This window comes from Hyla sarda, chromosome 4 (genome assembly GCF_029499605.1).
Source record: "Hyla sarda isolate aHylSar1 chromosome 4, aHylSar1.hap1, whole genome shotgun sequence".
NCBI classification, from domain to species: Eukaryota; Metazoa; Chordata; class Amphibia; order Anura; family Hylidae; genus Hyla; species Hyla sarda.
In genome coordinates, this window is record NC_079192.1 from 50,487,785 (window position 1) to 50,509,944 (window position 22,160).

At 42.2% G+C, this 22,160-nt stretch overlaps 1 protein-coding gene across 3 annotated transcripts in view; it reads left to right on the plus strand.

Annotated features, from left to right (window-relative positions):
* CAMSAP3 (calmodulin regulated spectrin associated protein family member 3) overlaps positions 1-22,160 on the plus strand; it is a 104,333-nt gene that overhangs the window by 57,614 nt on the left and 24,559 nt on the right. For 2 of the 3 annotated variants that reach the window (XM_056570866.1, XM_056570867.1), the window contains exons 2-5: positions 2,846-3,099; positions 10,526-10,654; positions 16,922-17,005; positions 18,456-18,488. In XM_056570866.1, the coding sequence (XP_056426841.1) occupies positions 2,846-3,099; positions 10,526-10,654; positions 16,922-17,005; positions 18,456-18,488 (500 nt within the window). The remainder of the gene's footprint in view (positions 1-2,845; positions 3,100-10,525; positions 10,655-16,921; positions 17,006-18,455; positions 18,489-22,160) is intronic. The other variant, XM_056570868.1, reaches the window with a different exon arrangement.

Consider the following 22,160-nt stretch of genomic DNA (forward strand, 5'->3'; position numbering starts at 1 on the left):
TGGCGTATGTCGTATACTGACTGCAGCTGGACAACACGGTACTGCAATGTGATATGGAGGTGCTGTGTAACGCGCCTAGGTTTACTACATCATTACAATAAGGCCCTTCCTGCATCTTCACGCACACGAACCACCCAACATACATAGAAGGGATGGTGCCCACGTGGGTCACAGATAATGTCACCTGCTGGATCACGGCTGGGATTGACCACCACTAAATGCCAGAAGGGGTTAAACAGCCAGCAAGGGAATAGGTACCATAGAGGCAGACAGTACAGCTGCTATGGTGCCCTAGGAGAGAGGGTCCCAATCCCATCCTGATTGCTCACATCCCTTTTTCATTGGTAAGAAGCTGTGCAGAACTCTCTAGGGAATTGTACCGTATATACCATATATACTCGAGTATAAGCCGACCCGAATATAAGCCGAGGCCCCTAATTTCACCCCAAAAACCCAGGAAAAGTTATTGACTCGACTATAAGCCTAGGGTGGGAAATACATCATCCCCCCATGTAATCATCCAGACCCCCGTCATTATCCCCCCCCCCCCTTCATAATCACCGCCTGTCAATCCCTTAATCAGTGGTCTTCAACCTGCGGACCTCCAGATTTTGCAAAACTACAACTCCCAGCATGCCCGGATATGCTGGGTGTTGTAGTTTTGAAACCTCTGGAGGTCCGCAGGTTGAAGACCACTGCAGCCTTAGTCATTATCCAGCCCCCCCCCCCCCCCCTTTTTGTTTTGTACTCACCCCCCCCTCGGCGGGAAGTTAGGGTGAGCCTGTGCTCATCTATGCTGCAGAGACCGTCCGGTGGGGAGGATTAGTCGTTCTGGGCTGTCCATTTTCACCGGGGGGCCCTCTTCTCCACGCTTTGGGCCTGCCCCGGACTAGTGATGTTGCCTTGACGACGACGCACAGGGACGTTCATGCGCAATGCGGGGACGTCGTCACTAGTCCGGGGCCGGGTCCAGAGCGGAGAAGAGGCCCCCCCAGTGAAAATGTACAGCCCAGAACGACTAACCATCCCTACCGGACGGTCCCTGCAGCATAGATGGCCCGTACCAGCTCACCCTAACTTCCCGCCGAGGGGAGGTGAGTACAAAACAAAAGTGGGGGGGGGGGGGGGGGGATGGATGATGACGAAGGCCGCTGTGGTCTTCAACCTGCGGACCTCCAGATGCCTGCTGGGAGTTGTAGTTTTGCAACATCTGGACGTCCGCAGGTTGAAGACCACTGAGAAGGGATTGACAGGCAGAGAGTTCACTCGAGTATAAGCAGAGGGGGGCGTTTTCAGCACGAAAAATTGTGCTGAAAAACTCTGCTTATACTCGAGTATATACAGTATTTTCAGGGGGTCTGACCATTGGAAATCTTCCATCTGAATGAAACCGCAGTCACACGTGCCCATTATCGCTCTATTCTATGTCTAGCCCAGTGTTTTCCAAGTGCGGTCCTCAAGTACCCCAAAAGGTCATGTTTTCAGGATTCCAAAGTCTTTCACAGGTGATATAGTTGTGCTGATGTCTGATGCAATAACCATAATTTTATCACCTGTGAAAGCCTCAGAAAATCCTGAAAACATGACCTGTTGGGGGCACTAGGGAACACCACACTTGGGAAACAATGGTCTATGGGACTTCCAGAGATAGCCAAGTGCAAGGGGGTAAATGGTGGTAGGACAACCTTTTTTAATCCTTATCATTTACGAAAACTTTTTTATCTTAACAATACATTCGTTTTTTGAAAATAAAACTGCAATACAGGAAAGAGAAAAGAAGACACAAGTCGCAATTCAAAAATATTTGTGGACCCAACATGGCCAATACATGAAAGTAACCAACCAAGATATTCTATACCAAGGAATCAACTTGTATCTTATAGTATTTATCAAAATGTTTGACATGCCACAGAGACATGATAAAAGTTATGATCGGTCAGGGTCTGAGTATTTAGACCCCCACGGATGATTAGAATGAACCAGGAGAAGCGTGCACTTCAGGTGCTTCACCCCTGGCTTCCTGCCATCTTTATCCAGTTGCACTTGATGGCTCTTTTATTAGTCTATATGGAGCCTGTTTAGTGCAACTAGATGGCAGATCACTGCTGTAAACAGTTTTTAGACCAATTGATGTCTATGGAAATGCAGACTCAACTTTAAAGGGGTACTCCGGTGAAAAACTATTTTTTTTTCTTTCTAGTGCTAGAAAGTTAAACATATTTGTAAATTACTTCTATTATATATAAACAGAGAAGCCTTTAAAGGGGTACTCCCCTGAAAAAAAATGTTTTTGTTTAAATCAACTGGTGCCAGAAAGTTAAACAGATTTGTTAATGGCTTCTATTTAAAAAATCTTAACCCTTCCAGTACTTATCAGCTGCTGTATGCTACAGAGGAAGTTCTTTTCTTTTTAAATTTCTTTTCTGTCTGACCACAGTGCTCTCTGCTTACACCTCTGTCCATTTTATGAACTGTCCAGAGCAGGAGAAAATCCCCATAGCAAACCTATCCTGCTCTGGACAGTTCCTGAGACAGACAGAGGTGTCAGCAGAGAGCACTGTGGTCAGACAGAAAATAAATTTTAAAAGGAAAGAACTTCCTGTGGAGCATACAGCAGCTGATAAGTACTGGAAGGATTAAGATTTTTTAATAGAAATAAATTACAAATCTGTTTAACTTTCTGTCACCAGTTGATTTCAAAATAAATAAATAAAAGGGGGGGGGGGGATTTCACCGGAGTACCCCTTTTAAGGACTCTAGAAAAGCAAAGGTAGGGGGTAGTATTCATTTCAAGAGATGTTGATCAAATGGTTGATTCTCAATATGTCTATTGTCTCTATTGCAGATGTGCCAGAGGAGCTGTGCTCGCCCTGCTACACGGACCAGTATGAACAGGAGCATGTGAAGCCGGCGGTGATCAGCCTCCTATTGTCTGCTGATGTCTACTGCAAAACTTATCGCAGAGCCCTACCCCACGACAATGCCCCTCCCAGGGACAATGCCAGTCTGCTGCTCCTCCTGGCAAGGAAGGGGTTTCCCCCAGTGCACCAGGGGGAGCCTGTGAAGACCAATGATCTGAGGGAGAAGCCCATTCGTATGGTAAGGTCATGGGTCTTTAGAGTATTATCCTCTTAGGGCAAGTTAGATGGGAAGTTTCCACTCCTCATAGAGATCTTGGCCAAATGTCATCCCACGTCACTGCATCTACTTGAAGTCTTTCAATTGTTGACAGAGTGACGGATACACAGCGGTTACCCATTGAAAAGGACAGGATTGACAATGGCTTCAAGTGTTGGGCAAACACGTGCAAAGAATACCATTGAAGGCAAAGCAATGAGTAGATGACGGGGGTTGGGGAGTGTCAGTAATGGACCGGAATGGTCTTCATGACTGGTTAATGGTTGACACTCCTCACTAAATAAAAGGCAAGTGTCTATTTTCCATTATACTGGAGTAAGTGGCCATTGTGGGGGTAATAAAGATAAGACAAAGTAGAGAAGACCATGCCCATAGGAGCTTACAATCTATATGGAATGGGAAAAGTTACACAATAGGTGTGTGGGGGTAATTTTAGTCCCTTGTATTGGCAATGAACCAGTCACCAACCAGTAAGGTAGTGGAGGAGAGAAGTGGAAATATATGTGATCATGTTAGATGGTGAATGGTGCATATTGTTTTATGATCTGAGAAATTACTTTTTAAAGAACTCTGTACTAGCAGATCTGGTGTCTACGGCAGTGATTGTCACCCAATGGGTGCCGTCCTGTAGATGTGAGGTGGGAAGATGACAATCATAAGTCATTGACTGCTCAACGAGCATGCATGAGTTGGTCAGTAGACGGACATGAGTGAAAATGTTTGAGCGTGCAGCATTATAGTAGCTGGAAAGTTGGATGCATAAGATTATTAAAGGGGTTATCCAGGAATAGAAAAACAGAGCTAATTCATTCCAAAAAACAGCACCATCCCTTTCCTCAGGTTATGTGTTCCATTACAACTTGGCTCAATTCACATCTCTGGAACTGAACTGCAATACCCCACACAGCTTGAGGACAGATGTGGTGCTGTTTTTGGGGAAAAAAGCTCTGTTTTTCTATTCTTGGGAAATCTCTTCAGGAAACTAGGTGCAAAGGTGATATGCGTGAAAAGATCATCACCTGAATACCCAATTGCAAGGTCTGAACGTGCAGAATATCGACAGAACTGACTTGGGGCCTCTGGAGACCCCCAACAGGTTGTGTCATGGGAGAGAAATCAGTTTTCCCTGCCCAAGGACACATGCATGCTTAAATAAGCTGAGCATGCATGTATATGGAAGGAGGTCAGGAGAGAAAGCTGTAAGCTGAATAAATGTTAGACTGGCCATATACCATAGATAGCTCAAGTGAAGACCATAGACTAGACCAGTGGTTCACAACCTTTTTTTTGCCTGAATACCCCTTGACAGCTAATTCCCAAATATTGTATCCCCATATTAGGGACATTTCTGTAACGAATATAGAATAATTCATATGCTTTTCTGTGCCTTATATCCTCCCCCAGGCCCCTTGCTGCGCTCCCCATCTCCCCAGTCCACTGATTTACAGGTGACGTCTTCTCTGATCTGAGTTGTTTACTTTTCCTTTTCTTCGCTATCCGACTTAAACAGCCATTAGGATTTCTCCACAGAACCAGCCAAACTAACATTTTAGGCTCCTTTCTCCAGTATAATACCCACCTCATTACAAACTTCCCATGTTTATTGCCCCACACAGTAATAGTGCCTGCTTCGTGTCCCCGTATAGTAGTTAGACCCCCTCTTTGCCCCCAAATATAGCTGTAGGCCCCACTACCCTGCTTCAGTGCTCCACTGCTCCTACGGTCTGGGGACCTTTTCTTATGGCTTATAGTGGTAGGTCACCGATCCACAGGAGCAGTGGAGCACCCAAGCTGATGGTAGTTTCTGCCCACAGCAGCCTGGTGCCCGCACTTCTCCTCTGCTGCCCTCCTGCTCCGCTCCTCGGTACAGTGACGTCAGCTTACCAGTTCTTCTAAAGGGCCCTACCAGTGGCTGCTGCCGCCATTACTGTTTTTATTTATTTATTTATTTTTATTTTTTAAAGTCCCCCCTGGAGAACTGCTAAGTACCCCTGGGGGTATTTGTACCCCAGGTTGGGAACCATTGGACTAGACTGAGCAATTTACTTTACTATCAGTGCTCTGTACCCCCCTGGAGGCCTGAGATGATATATATATATTTATAAGAAAATCAAATCAGATTGGTTATGGACTGACAGATCCGAGGATAATTTTGGTGCATTTTCTCTTTAATAAATTTATAAAAAGAGGTTGAGACAAGTGCTCTACAGTCTCGGACTTTGAATCCAATTCCACCGAAAAAAAAAAAAAAAAAAGAAATAAAGCTCCGGCGAGCCAAAGTAATTGTATACGTGCCAGGTAAACAAAGGCCTCATTCTGCGCTGATGGCATCTACCGACATCAGAAACCACGTGCAGTGGCCTCTTTGTCCTCAAAGAAACTGGCACACAACTTTGTATCTTACTTTTGATAAAAAGTTGTTTTTATTCCTGTTCCTTCATGGCATTTGAATCTCTTATTTGCTTTCCCAGCCAGCCATGACTGCTCCACCCTGACTGACTGTGCTGTACGCCATGGTGCTTTATTGTACAATGTGACGGTCTATAGCCGGATGTGTGCATGGTCCACATGGATGATCTGTACATGCCTATACATTCCCTTTTTATAATAAGAGTGAAAAAGTACAGAGACAATGAAATGAAATGTACTGTAAATGTCCCAGGTGGTTTCCATTGTTTTTACCCTTCCGTGTCCTTATACAGGACTAATGCATATGAATCAATAGGCTTCAAAAAAGGTGACTGTCTGTAGCTCCTTTTGTCTCTGGCCTGGAGGCAGCTTGCTATAGCAGAAAATGTTCCCTAGCTCTCAGGGCCAGCCGTACGGCTGGCCCTGAGAGCTAGGGAACATTTTCTGCTATAGCTGTAATGGATAAGTTAAAATGGCTATTTAAAATATACTTGCTAAAATGCCCACTCACTAGCTCGCTCCCCCTTCCATCGTGCTTGAAACAATGTGTATAAGATGGCGCCTCCAGAGAGAGCTGCACCCAAGATGATAAGACCCACAAGCTGGATGAGGAACACCTGCAGATGGAAGAAACCAATCACAAGGACAGCTATTCATGACGTATAGCTTTTCACACGGCACATTGTTACTGTCTATATGAACCTTGTAACTGTTGTAAATACAGAAAGTATCATTTAGCTGAGCAATGTGTGTCGGTGTGGTTTCTTCTCTCGTGCATGCACTGATCCTGATACCTAATTAGGAAGGGGACAGATACTCATCTGACACCGGGTTCGGTTCCTATCCATTTCATAGCAAGCTGCCTCCAATGTCTTGTGCTATATCATCTTCTGCTGGAACTATATGTGGTTTATGGTGATACATTGTACAGATTATCATATAGTGTATAAATATCACCCTCATACTTGCTCAAATAGCAGTGTTATATAGTGCTTCACCGCAGTTATACTTTGTACTGTGTCTAAGTATCATATAATGAAAATACCTCTATACAGTGCCCAAATAGTATCACCATATAATGACCAATATTACCACCATACAGAGCCCCAATACTATCCACATATATTGAACAATTACTTCCCCCATTCAGTGGACAAAAAGTATCCCTATATTATGACCAAATACTACCAATGTATAATGCCCAGATAATATCCCCATATTATGACCAAATGCTACCACCATAAAATGCCCAAATAGTATCCCCATGTTATGACCAAATGCTACAACCATAAAATGCCCAAATAGTATCCCCATAATATGACCAAATGCTACAACCATAAAATGCCCAAATAGTATCCCCATAATATGACCAAATGCTACCACCATAAAATGCCCAAATAGTATCCCCATGTTATGACCAAATGCTACAACCATAAAATGCCCAAATAGTATCCCCATAATATGACCAAATGCTACAACCATAAAATGCCCAAATAGTATCCCCATATTATGACCAAATGCTACCACCATATAATGTGCAAATAGTATTCCCAGTTTATGACCAAATTGTACCACCATATCAGGCTCAAATAGTATTCCCATATTATAACCAAATACTACCACCATATAATGTTCAAATAGTATTTCTTAAATTATAATGAAATGCTACCACCATACAGTGCCAAAATAGTATCCCCATATTATGACCTAATACTGCCACCATACAGTGCCCAAATAATAATCCCATAAAATAACCAAATACTACCACCATGCACTGCCCACATAGTATCACCATATAATAACCAAAAACTATTACCATACAGTGCTCAAATAGTATACCAAATAATGGGCAAACACTACCACCGTCCAGTGCCTAAACACTACCGCCATACCACCCAATCCAGAAAGAAGCAGTAGGCCCTTCCTGGATTGATATGTATATATTTACAGAGTGGATTTGGTTCAACTCCTTGAAGATTTGCACCCTTATCCATACATTAAATTAAACCGGCTGTGCTGCGCAAGTACTTTAGCTTACCATACAGTGCACAAAAACTATCGCCATACAGTGTCTAAATACTACCACCATACAATGACCAAATATCAGTAAAAGTGCTGTAAAATACTATACAATTCAGTTCTGTGATGGTCACATGCATTGAGTGCCAGGCCTTCTGTGACTCCCTCTTCATCAGGGTGGCTGCACACAGGTCCCATACTCCAAAGGCTGGCCATGCCAATACCCTGGTTGCAGTGGAGACCAAGCAAGGTAATGCTGACCATGCACAAAGGAACTGTTGTCAGAAAGTCCTCCTGATCCCCTCATACATTTGCATGCTCAGCCAAGCATCCATTTTTTCCGAATGGGTAGAAGTGTGATAAGCTGCTGCCAGACTCCTCTGGTGGCAAGGACAGAAGGGTCAGTTGAAATGGGTCTGAACCTTCTCTCCAAAACAAGGAGTTGGGAGGCCACCATACATTTGTTTGGTTGGTCCTGAGTTTGACCAACACTTTTCTAATGGGTATTGCTAGCTAAATCCCCCTCTGTACAAAGGCTGAACCTCATAAGGGGATGGAGGAAACCTGTAGGGAATGGCCCCTCTTTGCCAGATTTGTTCAAGGCTGTTTGTCTGAGAAGTTTTGCATGACTTTGAAAGATGCCAATACACATTAGATATGTTGGTTGAAGGCCGCCAACTATTGAAAGAGTATGGGTGTGTCCTGATGTCCTAAAGAAGGATTAGGATGTTGGATTTCTACAAGGCCAATCCTTTTGCTCCCTTTTAAAACCACATGCTGAGTAAGGGCGAGTTGGGAGGACAAGTTGTTGGCCAGTTGGGCATTCTCTTTACAGCTATTGAATGTATATAGGCAGCTGTAAACTGGATAGACATCTCCTTTCTGGAATGATTCCATCAATAGGGAAGCCTAGCATATATATTCTGGCACTGGAGAAAGAAGGCGGCCTGTCGTAATCTGCGTATTCATGATGGAGCAGCCACTCTTTGTGCAAGGCTCGATTATCAATAAAGGTGCATCCAAGGGTGAATCTTCCCTAAAAACAATTACACCATTTGTATAAGAAGATAAACACAATAATAATGATTTTATACTGGCATGCTTACAAACAAAATCATTCAATGATGAAGTCATGGGTGGATGCCGGTGCAGGCCCGGGCCTATTAGGCCTATCCACAAATCCTGACATGATTATATGGTATTACGCTTTCCTCTGCAATTTGCTGGACTGTTTTCAAACAAAAGTCGTGTGAACGTAGCACGTGTTACCCAATAAAGATGTAGTATAGTAACAACTGTGGTCTACAAATTTACAAATGTTCCTTTAGTCATGGCTAGTTGGAATATCTATACCGAAATTATGAGGTTATTAGTAGTGATGCCATGCTTAGTCACTGGCTACAAAAAGCAAGTAATAAAAATCATGGAAATGCCCACATTCTTCTTTTGAGGTTTGGTTAATTGGTTTTATGGTGCAGTTTCCACGCAGAGCGACACTGTCTGGCACTACCTCCACACAAACACCAGGTAATCCCAGCACTGAGCAGTCAGTCACTACAATCAATGTCCCATGGTACATTGCTGACAGTAAGTTACGATAGCTCAATCTTCATGTAAGAAAAACAAAAAGCGGCAATCACCATTAGACACAATGGCCCTCATTTACTATTGTAAACCCGACTTGTTTTTTTTTGGCGCAGACATCGTGCGCCAGTCTGCAACACGATGCAACATTTTTTTCCCGACGGACCCGATGTGGATTTTTCCAAACCCGAAAAAGGGGCGTAACCCGACATTTCTGAGCTTTTCCACGTATTTATAAAGGTTTCCAACCCGAATATGTTGAATTGTTGTGGATTTTTTCCCGACAACTCAGAGGAGTTGGAAACCAAAACCAACAAAACCCACGTGCGACAAACAGGATGCGACATAATAATAAATACCAGGGGGAAAAAAGCAATCGGGTAAGAAAGCAAGATAGACTTACAACCCGATTTTCTAAGTAAATGAGGGCCATTGTCATCTTTATTGAAATGACTGGCATTAGTACAGGGGGGAGACATATATCAAATACAGAACTATATAGCTGACAAGAGGCAACAGCTGTATCACACTCAGTAGTGCTTCATCTGGCCTCTGTAACCAACAAAAGGTGACTGTAATACTTACCTCTAGACAGTAGTGGACATGCTTAGGAAGGATCCGTGCTTGTCTTGGGGCTAAATGGCTATGTTGTGAGTCCACCATTGCAGCTTTCTTTCTTTTTTTGTAATGGCTTTTTCCTGATGGAGTTTCCTCCCTCCAACTAAAAGTCCCAGAATCCCTTGTTTGTAAGTGTGAGGTCACTTTTATTCCTCCCAAACATCAGCCATTGAAGCACACCTGAATTTACCTTTCATGCATGCTATGCTTGAAACTACAATTCGCTGCGGCCCTGTGAAGAATGATCTCCCTCCCACCCAGTAGTCGCTCTACCCATTAAAGCACAGACGGTCTCCCTCTGAACACCTGACTAGTGAGGTATTGTCACAGGCCACGCTGCAACCTTGGAAAAGTCCAAAACACTCATTTTGTATGCTGCTAAAAATGGACACTGGGGCAAAGATTACATTAGAATTGGGAGACCACCATCAAACACAGGAACAGACACTATATTATGAACTACACTAACTTAACATTCCCTGTAGCACAGTCAAATAAAAGAAAATCCTGTAATACCCCTTCAAACTATATGACAAGGACAACACTAGGCATCAGGTTAAACACTTATGCTAGGTTTTATCAATGTTATCGCACCTCTGGCATCATTTATGCCATTGCCAACACCATATAGAGAGTCAGACCTTCAAGAAACTGGTTGGCAAGAACTGTTGTAGATGGATATTAGAAGAACTCTCTAATCCTTACATGAAGTACCTTGGTGTGTCTTACATATGTTATGTCCCATCTCTTCTCGCAGGCTGTCCATCTTGCTGTGATTGATTCCATGATGATCGTATATTCAAATCACTGCTCAGAGTCTCTTACGTCTTCCGAGGAGCCAGGACTGGGAGGCTTGGAGGTTAAGCTGCTTTCTTGGGTTGATAAGGTAAAAAAATATTAGTTATGTTAAATGGGTACTCCACTGCTCAGTGTTTGGAACAAACTGTTCCGAACGCTGAAGCCGGTGCCGGGAGCTTGTGACATCATAGCCCAGCCCCCTCATGAAGTCCTAGCCGCGCTCCCTCAATGCAGTTCTATGGTAGGGGGCATTACAGCTGTCACGCCCTTCTCTCATAGACTTGCATTGAGGGGGCGAGGCGTGACGTCATGAGGGGGCGGGGCTATGACGTCCCCAGCTGCCGGCTCCAGCATTTGTTCCAAATGGGCTTATTTTGTTGTGATACAAGATCATAGATTACATATTTGTGTGTTATGTTGACTATGCAACAACGTTTTGCGGTTCATAGAGTGTAAATGTTGATGATGCTGACCGATTTGGGCACACTGAATTTTAGCCCTCAATTTTGAGGGGTTAAAAATCTTGGTGAGGTGGCCATACACCTTAGCTGTTAATCGGTCGATCCCTAGTCAGGAGTATCGGTTTGGCCGATATTATCGGCTGATAATCATTTTGGGCATTATCGGTATCGGCAATTACCTTGCCGATAATCCGATAATGCCCCGCCCCCCTCACCACGACCGCTCCCCCCACCGCCACGACGCGCCGCCCCGCCCCATTGCCTCCCCCATCCCCGGTTTTATAATTACCGGGGTCAACACTACTTCTGGCTCCTGCTGCGTCCTGCATTACGCTGTGCGCAATGAGGAGTGACGTGACGCGACATCACCGTCAGTGCGCACAGTGACAGCCCTGGAGGACGCCACCGGAGCCAGATGTAGAGTGGACCCCGGGAACAGGTAATTATAAAACCGGGGATTGGGGAGGCAATGGGGCCGGCATCCATTGGTGGTATAGTAGAATCCTGTAGTGGGAAAAAAGGTGATAGGTGCTACACCCCGTACTGTAGAGGGTTTGTCCTATTTGGTATTGTGTATCGGTTGGTGGTACAGCGGTAACATATGCAGGAAACCTGTTGGAGGAGAACGGTGCGTGCTGTGCACTGCTCACCGATCCCGATGTTCGGTCGCCCGCGGCGCTCTCACACATACCTGCCTAACGTTCCAGCTAGATAGTGGTATCGCCTGTCCTGGTTGGCGTTCCACTGTCACCGGCGAGCCTGGGGTGGGAGAGATCGCTGTGTGATGTCCGGAGTCGGAGAAGTCCTGTAGATGCTGGAGGCTGCGTCTTCCACGTGGGTTTACCGTGCCGGGTGCCAAAGTCCTGTCTTTATGTCGGATGGGGATAAACTTAAAGGAAATCTGTCAGTTTGCTCCCCCCACACACTAACTAGTGGTACTGGCTGGTAGTGAGGGGGACGCTCATCAGTTTGATGCCTACCGTGCCCAGATGCCTCCATCCGTTCGGCCGAAATCTTCGGTTCTCCATATATGCTAATTAGGTGCTAACTGGCACAGATGGGGTTACTGGCGCTCTGACGTTAGTGCCGCTCATCCGCAGCCCCACCCAGCTCATCAATATTTCTCCCCTCCCTCCGCCTCTCCCTCTTCATTACAGAGTTGGGAGGAGAGGGAGAGGCGGAGGGAGGGGAGGAATATTGATGAGCTGGGCGGCGCTGTGGGCGAGCGGTGCTGATGTCAGAGTGCCAGTAACCCTGCATGTGCCAGTTAGCACCTAATTAGCATATACAGAAAAACTAAGATTTTGGACGAACAGCATGACGGATCCGGGTACGGTAGGCATCAAACTGATCAGCGTCCCCCGCACTATCAGCCAGTACTGCTGGTTAGTGCGGGGAGAGAAAGCTGACAGTTTTCCTTTAAAAGATCTTGAAGAGGCAGTGCAGTATTGCTAGTAGGCTAGACGCGTTTCGGAGTGTGCTATGCTCCTTTTCCAATAGCTGTGCATGTTTAAAATGGAGATGTGGTGTCTTTTTAGAAGGAAACTTTGGGTCTGATTGGATAATGGTTCACAGGTTGGAAATAAAACCTAGAATGGATTCAAAGGGGGGTTGGTATTGGTTACATATGGCATGGAATGGTGATAAGGTTGGGAATTGGACAACTATATATTTAAATAATATATGTATCTGTATTTCAACAATACACATAAGGGGAAAAATACTTACTAATTACATTAAAAACATAAATGATGCATATATATAGCAATAGAAGAAATAAAAGGATTATAGGAAATGAGGTTCACCTTAGAATGGAGTTGATCATGGGTACATGTATGTAATGTATGGTGTATATCTAAGGTAGTATATACCTTTTAGATGTGGCATTATTTTAGAAAGACATAATATATGGACGTAGTATATAAAATAAAATAAGATGATGGCGACGTAATAGATGTATATATACAGTATAGAGGGAAAAAATGGAAATGTTTTTTTTTTTTAATAAAATAAATAAATTTTAAAAAATGTAATAAAAAAAATTTGAGAAAAATGAAAACTTGCAATGGGAAATAATGAAAAAATTGAAAATGGAATTGTAAGGAGAAAGCTTAGGTGGGGATCTAGATGTATGTATACAGATACATATATTCAAGGGTGACAAAATAGTACATGAAATATAGCATAATAATGTATAGTCAGGTATAATTATATAATTAATTAATGGAGGGAGACTTATCTTTTAGAGGGTATAGGTATACGAAAGTATATATTGTACAGTGTATATAATGTAGAGGGAAATGAATATAGGGGGGGGTGGACTCTTGTGCGGGAGGAGTCAAGGCGCTGGGTACCAGTCTGGCCCATCATTCCTCTTGCAGCTTGGGATCAGTCTCCAACTTAAAAAAAAAAAAAAAAAATTTCTTACTCTGCGTTTAGCCTTTTCGGGATTAATGTGTCCATTTGATAGATCATCTTAGATTCTGACCTAGACATTTTTTTAATAAAATGTCATCCTTTCCAGTCTGGGTGACTAGACCGGGGGGCGGCATAGTTGGTCATTCCTTGTAATGTACAGACAGTGAGTGGTTTCCAACCCCCTTTTGATGTAAAGTTCTCTGTGATACGTTTTTTCCGGGTTCCGACCAATGTACTGTGTCTTACAGGGGCATTGAATAATATAGATAATAATTTTGCTATTGCAGGTTAAAAGTTCTTTGATGGTGTAACCTGTATTGTTTGTGTTTGATGTTACGGTTTCTGTTTTGTTGGGGGAGGTGGTGATCGTACGGTTATTGCGTTGCTGCATCTGAAATAAAAACCTTTTGTATCTGATAACGTTGATTGGTGGTTATGATGACTTATGTTTTTTTGGGGGTTTTGTCGTGGAAGCAATTTTGAGGCCTAGATTGGGTGCTCTTGTTAATAAAATGGGGGCTTGTGACGGTAGTGTTGGTCCTAATATTTTATCTGTTTGCAGTAAGTGCCAATGTTTATTGATGATTTATTTTATCTTTGCGATGAGCGGTATTGAAAGGTAAAACGAGTTTGGCTGCTTGTTGTGTTGTGTTTGATGTTTGTGATGGTTTGTCTATGAAAAGGGTTTCTCTATTTAGTTCTTTTGCTTTGTTGAATGAGTCCTCCAGTAATTTTTTCGGGTTCTGCTTTTCTTGAAATTGAGTAATTGAGATTGTTGTTCAAATTGTTGTGTATCTGTACAGTTTTGTTTTATTCATCTAAATTGTCTGTATGGGATGTTTATAAGCCATTGGGGTATATGACAGTTGTCGAATCTTATGTAGCCGTTTTTCGCTGTAGGTTTATGGTAAGTGTTGGAAATTAGTCTAGAGTCTTGTGCTTTGATGGTAATGTCTAGGAAATCGATCTGATGTGCTAATATTAGGGGTGAATAGTAAATTGAATGTGTTTTTGATTTAATTGATCAATGAAAATATGAAGGAATTGTGGCGTATCTTTCCAGATGATGATGATATCGTCTACGTAACGTTTCCTTCCAGTATGCCATGAATAAGTTGGCAACGTTGGGCGCAAACCTGGTCCCCATAGCGGTCACAAAGATTTGAAGGGAGAACTGGTCATTAAAACAGAAATAGTTGTGTGTAAGTATATAGTGGATGCCTTGTAGAATGAATTAAATATGTTCTGGAGGAATGTTGCTTTTGGACAACCAGTGGTTTATGGCATGAATCCCTTGTGTATGATTTATGGAAGCACTTAAGTCTAATGTTGCAAGGCACCAATTTGGTTGCCATTGTACTGTCTCTATGATTTTCATTATTTGGGTTGTATCTTTGATGTATGATGGAGTAAGTTTTACATGAGGTTGAAGTAGGGTGTCAATGTATTTAGGTTTTAGCATTGTGTGTATAATGTGTGTTGGATGTGTGTTGGTGTTCTATAGGGTTTTTATGATGATACTTATTTAAACAGAGTTTGCGTATGTATTTTTCTATACCAATGTTTACTTTGAATTTAGACAGTCAGAAGGAGAGACAGAAAGAGAAAACAGGGGGCGCTCCCTTATGATGTATAACAAAAGGGTGTGTGTCCTCCACCACACCCAAGTGATATACTGACCTTGAGGTAGTTTATGTGGAACGGCTCCGACCCAACAGCAAGTTGTGCTATTGGGAGGTGGGTAGAAGCAAATAAGCTGCTGCACTCACGACCGCCACTGGTTGAACCAAGAGGGTGACCAGTAATAGTGATGCAAGAAAATGGGTAAAAAATGGCGGTTGGTGGAGGCGCTGCTTGTGTGGCATCAAGAATTGAGATTGCAGACCGGCAACAGGATATCAATATATACCAAAATAAAATCTATTGATATCCCATTGATATCCCATTGCCGGTCTGCAATCTCAATTCTTGACGCCACACAAGCAGCGCCTCCACCAACCGCCATTTTTTACCCATTTTCTTGCAATACTTCGAATTTATCAACTGGTTCATTTGGGGCGAATTTCAAACCTTTATTTAATAAACATATATGGTGTGAGTTGTGTGTTTTGGAATGTAGGTTATAAATAGCGGAATCCGTTAGGGGTGGGTCTTTCCTATTTTCAGTTTTGGTCTTACATCTTCATGTTCGTCGTCGTACTCTCTTTTTCGAGTTGGGGTGTGAAGTGTATGTGTTTCTTTGTGGTTTGTGTGTACCTGTGCTATCGACGTTGTTCGTGTAAGAGGTGGTTGTAATGGTGGCATCTGTGTTTATATAATGTTTGGTACAGTGGGTGTAGGTAATGGGTTGTTTCTGTGTGTAGTGTTGGTGACGTGTTGTGTGGTATGCTGCCATTGATTGTGGTTGGGATTGTGGTGGAGTGGGTTTTGTGGACGAAAGTGGTTTGGACGTGTGTAGTTTGGACTGCGTGTGTTGTTTCTGTTGTAATGAGATGGATGATTTGAGTGGCTTCTTGGTGTATAAGGTGGATGGTCAGGGTATCTGTGGTGCTTGGCTAAAAAAGGCGATTGAGCAAGAGGGTGGAACCTGTTGGAACATTGTAAACTTGTTTGGGTTGATCTGTTCTTTTATCTGGTGGTTTAGATAAGTCTCTTCTAAATTTTTACGTTTTTTTGGTAGTAATTTATTTTTCAATCCTATCTAATTTTTTTACTTTTATTTTGTAGTTTCTTCATTGACAGTGAATTGGTCTATTTGTAGCTTTAGTTTAGTTATCTGTTAATTAATGTTTTCTAATATCTCTTTGCATCTGCTAATTACAAGTTTCACTGTAGCTATGGATTGAGTGTGAAAAAATTCTTCCCATTCTTTATCAAATGTTTCACCGTGTAAGTCACCAGCTGGGTGTTTTAAAAGATCTAAGTCCTTTTGGTACAAAGTTAGATTCTCTCCATTGTGTTAAAGATTTTATTTCCCACTGTTGCCGTAGTTGCTTTATCAGCAGGAATTCTAAAGATCTAAATGTTTCTGATACGGTTCTATTTGGTTCATTTTTTGGGAAAATTAGTCTGATTTGAATGATTCTATATATTCTATTTTTATAATCGTATACTAAATAAATGTGTATGTTTTAATGATGTAATTTGATTTCTATTTTTCTACTGACTGGATACAACATCAATACTGTATATACAAGTAATATATCTGATTCATTGTACACAACAAGCTCCCATACTGTGACATGCCCCTCAAAAACCATTTCAGCTGGTCTGAGGTTGTATAGGGTACACAACCTAATTACCAGTTCTCGTTCGATCCCTTCCTCCTAATGTAGAGCCGCCTTACTTTTTATTTTTTTACATTTTCTTTATAGCTTGACCAAGCTCAGATTTCTGTAGGAGAGGGCTGACTTGGTCTTCACATAAAGACAGTCTTCATTATTGGGGGTGCTCATGTTTTACTTATATGTTCCCAGATAAATCAGCAGTTACTGGAGGAATCTGAAAGGGAACAAGGTCGAAAGCAGCTCTCAGCCCCCGAGGGTCAAAACCAGGCCGGGGTAAGTAGTATACACCTTTCCTGATCAGTTTCTTAGCTTAGATCTAGAGTTTCTACTTAATCTGTTGCACCTGTAGAGTTGATCCTCCCTTCGATTCCTGACGACATTTCTACACTACGCGGCTGTTCTAGAGAGCCTATGCTCAGTCTACTGTAGTCTGTCGTATGTCCCATCCTTGTCTCAGACTTTAAGATGAAGCTAATTTCTGTAATTTCTCTGATTCTATATAGATCTCTGAAAACAGAGGACAGTATGTATTATAGGATATGCTTAGACTGATTCTTCTTGTCTCCTGGTCTGGTTACTTAGTTTTCTATAACCTCTCCACCAAATGTTTTCTTCTTCAGCTCTCCTCATGCGCTCTTACTTTTGCCAGACCCTCTCATCTCATTCTAAGATATCATCTTTCTCTTATCCTTCTTCAGTCTTCTGTCTTCCTTACGGGCCCACCATCTTAGTCTATTTCCCTTCATCCTATTCTAACATATCATCTTTCTCTTATCCTTCTTCAGTCTTCTGTCTTCCTTACGGGCCCACCATCTTAGTCTATTTCCCTTCATCCTATTATAAGATATCATCTTTCTCTTATCCTTCTTCAGTCTTCTGTCTTCCTTACGGGCCCACCATCTTAGTCTATTTCCCTTCATCCTATTAGAACATATCTTCTTTCTCTTATCCTTTTTCAGTCTTCTGTCTTTCCTTACCGGACCACCATCTTAGTCTATTTCCCTTCATCCCATTTTAAAGGGGTACTCCGCTGCTCAGTTTTTGGAACAAACTGTTCCGAACGCTGGAGCCGATGCCAGAAGTTCGGGACATCATAGCCCCGCCCCCTCATGATACAACGCCCCTCCCCCTCAATGCAAGTCTATGGGAGGGGGCGTGACGGCTGTCACGCCCCCTCCCATAGACTTGCATTGAGGGGGAGGGGCTTGACGTCTTAAGGGGGTCACGAACTCCCAGCTCCAGCATTCGGAACAGTTTGTTCCAAACGCTGAGCAGCGGAGTACCCCTTTAAGTTTCCTTCTTTCTCTTATCCTTTTTCAGTGTTCTGTCTTTCCTTACCGGCGCACCATCTTAGTCTATTTCCCTTCATTTGATGATAAGATTTCTTCTTTCTCTTATCCTTCTTCAGTCTTCTTTCTCTTATTCTTCTTCAGTCTTTTTTAATTTCGTGCAACATTCCCTATACTTTAATGCATTCAGTTTCCCTTGTTTTTGACCTGTACTCCTTGTCTACACACTACGAAAGAAGCCATTTTGTTGTTTGATTTAGTCTTCGTGGAAATGTAGCCTCTCCCTTCAAAAATATTGCTGAGGGTTAAGACAAAATGGATGTCTCCGCAGTGTGTACTCAATGGGTCTATCTTAAATGTCCCCTTAATCTTCTTCTCTATCCTATATGTTTCTCTGTTATTCCATCCCTCCATATTTTTCTCTTTCTCTCCAGTGCCCCTCCCGCTGGTACTGGAAGCTGGTCCCTGTAAGTGGCTTTTCTTGTTTCCTGACCCTTTATTCCTATGTGCCAGTTTTGCATCTTGTTTTGGCGTACCATACTCCTAACCTTACCCTCCAGTGCCTGCTTCAGTTCAGTTTTTTGTTTTTTAACAAAAATAAAAATGCATGTGCAATGCTGCTTGATCTGCATTATTAGCAAAGGCTTGTGGGATATGTGATGCATTGTCATGTTCTTTCTATATGTATGTGGTTGTTTCTGACTTATATTTAGGTTTGTTTGTTTCTTATTTATTTTTTTGTTTTTTTTCATTCCAGACTTTTTTTTATTATTCATTTACATTTTTTACATATTTTTTTCACCTTTGTGTCACTGTTTTTCTTTCTTATTTTATTCATCTGCTCAAGTGTCTGCCTACCGTGTATGTCCTCCAGTAATTTTTCAATTTTTTCACATTTTTTTTTTTTTAACCACGATAGAGCTGCTATCCCAAAATCCTTTGCACCCCCTTCTCCTCTTAGGTCCGTCACTGTGAAACCTTCAGCCATACGATTTTGGTCAATTGGCTTTGAGCTCTTATAAAATGCATTTCATAAACCATATCAGATTTGTGGGAGGGCTGTATGTTTTCGGACAGGATTAACCCTTCTCCTGCATGTGCATTTTATTTATTTATTTTTTGTAATCCCGTTTCCTTGTTCTTGTGAGAGTGCTGGTGCAGTTTTGAGGGTTTACAGCAGCAATGTCCTGTCTTTTGTTTGTTAGCACTTCATGATATCTGAATAACACTTGTCTTTTAAAATGTCGTCTTTTTTTCCCTATGTACTAAAAATACTGTAATTTTTCGAAGGATTGACATGTGTGGCCTGTCCATATATCCTCGGGGGTGGGGATAAAGAGGGTGCAGAGCTTGTGGACACACCTCTCTGCAATAAGTGCTAACTGATATTCTAGTTCTGATTTAAGGCTCTTTACAGGTCCGCCATCGACTTAATGGGTGGCTACTTGTAGGTGGTTCTCTTATGAGATGAGAGTTTATATGCCTAGTCTAAAAATACTTGTCTGCCCCAAGCTAACATACTGTTTTCTCCACTCCCAAAAATTCCAAGTAAGCTTCCATAAGCTGCTCTGATGTAGAGTCCTGGTCTCATAGAAGCCATCTATGGTAGCTCTCTCATACAGGACAGCTGTGTGGACCTCTGAGGCAGTAGGACAGCACTGTAAGTCCCCAATGGCTGCCACTGAATCCTGGTTATTAGGCCCATTTAGGCCTAGACTTTTTAGTGTGGACCTGCTTTCTGGCCTTGTAGTAGTCATGATCTTTTCTACCATGTTCCTTTTGTAGTTCTTGATTTCAAGATGTTCTAGAACTTTTGAGCTCCACAACTCGCGATGTTAGGTGTGATATTGTATTTTAAAAACATCTGAACTTTTTTTTTTTTAGTTTACTTTATGTATTTAAAGGGGTACTCCATTGGTGCCAAAAAGTTAAACAGATTTGTAAATTACTTCTATAAAAAAAATATTTTCTGTCTGTCCACAGTGCTCTCTGCTGACACCTCTGTCCATGTCAGGAACTGTCCAGAGCAGGAGAAAATCCCCATTGCAAACATATGCTGCTCTGGACAGTTCCTAAAATGGACAGAGGTGTCAGCAGAGAGCACTGTGGTCAGACAGAAAAGAAATGCAAAAATAAAAGAATTTCCTCTGTACTATTCAGCAGCTAATAAATACTGGAAGGATTAAGATTTTTTAATAGAAGTCACTTACAAATCTGTTTTTAACTTTTTGGCACCAGTTGATTTAAAAAAAAAAAATTCCACCGAAGTACCCCTTTAACATTTTGTCAAGATCTGGACCATATTTATTGCAATAACATTTAATGGGGTACTCCCCTGGAAAAAATGTTTTGTTTAAATCAACTGGTGCCATAAAGTTAAACAGATTTGTAAATTACTTCTATTAAAAAATCTTAACTCTTCCAGTACTTATCAGCTGCTGTATGTTCCACAGGAAGTGCTTTCCTTTTTGATTTAACTTTCTTCCTGACCACAGTGCTCTCTGCTGACACCTCTGTCCATTTTAGGAACTGTCTGGAGCAGTAGAGGTTTGCTATGGGGATTTGCTCCTACTCTTGACAGTTCCTAAAATAGACAGAGGTGTCAGCAGAGAGCACTGTGGTCAGACAGAAAGGAAATTTAAAAAGAAAAGAACTTCCTGTGGAACATATAGCAACTGAAAAGTACTGGAAGAGTTAAGATTTTTAAATAGAAGTAATTTACAAATCTGTTTTAACTTTCTGGCACCAGTTGATATAAACAAAAATGTTTTTTTCAGGGAGTACCCCTTTAAAGGCTTCACTGTTTATATAAATGCCGGCCATGGAGCAATGGGGCTCCTCCATCTTGTGCTGAACTATATGAAATCACAATAGGAAAGTATAGGTCTCCCTATAGATAACCCCTTTGTTTCCACTCCTATTTTTTATAAAAAAATTTAATAAATTAAAAAAAAAAAAAAAAGCTTTTAGTCATAACAATGAAATAAAGTAGTAGTAGGGGGTTATGTCAGTTTCCTCTTATTGTAAAATGTATGAGAGTCCAGGACGCCAACATCTGAGGTCTTGTGTGATGGGGTCCTCACGTTGTAGGACTGCTTTAGCTGTCTCTGTCAATTCCTGCGATTTTGGGGAAACCGTTGAGTTAATCAGAATAAGAAATCAGAGTTGGATATTTTTTACAGTACAGAACGGCCATTTTGTTAGTTTGAGAGTGAAAGTCCCAGATGCCCACTATGATCCCTCCATGTTCAGACATCTTTATAGTATGAGGACCCCCCCCCCCAAACTCCCCATATCTCCGCTTTAATGGAGTCTCCCAGAGGTTTTCCAGTCTTCACCCAAACTATAACTCTCTCTATATCCTTAGTAGTGTTCCCCTACTTGTGACTTTCCAGCTGTTGTAAAACTCTAATTCCCATCTTGCCTTGGCCACCAAAGAAGGATAGGACAAGGATCGGTTATAGCGTAAGAGTCTCTGAATCTAATGAATCAGCCGTCAATTTGTTTAATGGAGAAAAAGTTGTACTAATTCCCCCAAGAAGCCTGTATGATACTTTGAGGTCCCCAAGGAATGTGTCATACCAGACTTTTCCAGGGAATTGGAGCACTTGGAAAGCAGAACGAATTAAAGAGTAAGGCTCGGTTTACATTTTCGTTGGATTCCTTCTCAGATTCTATTTTTATTTAGCAGGATCTGACCAGACAAAAAATAATACTTCACACAATAATTTTTTTTTTTGTCCATTCAAATCCTTCTAAATTAATGGACACCAGATAGTAACATGATGGACCTCATTGAAGTCAGTGGGATCTGTTGGGATCCATTTTTTAGGCTGCTAACAGAACTTACGATGATGGCCCTGAATGGAGCTCGGATGCAAGTGTGAACCTGGCCTAAGGGAATTAATGGCCAATTCATTAGATTCAGGATTGGTTCATTTTACTGTAGAATCGCTCATTTCTAGTGAGAAATGGTAAATCAGTGGGGGTCCAACTGCTAGAACTGATCGCCAGATCAGGGGATACCGGTTTAATTCCCCCCCCCCCCCCCCCTCCCCGGCCATAGGACCACAGACGGGAGCAGTTTGAATGAAGTGGTACATTAACATGTGTTCAGCCGCTTCATTCAATGGTCGGAG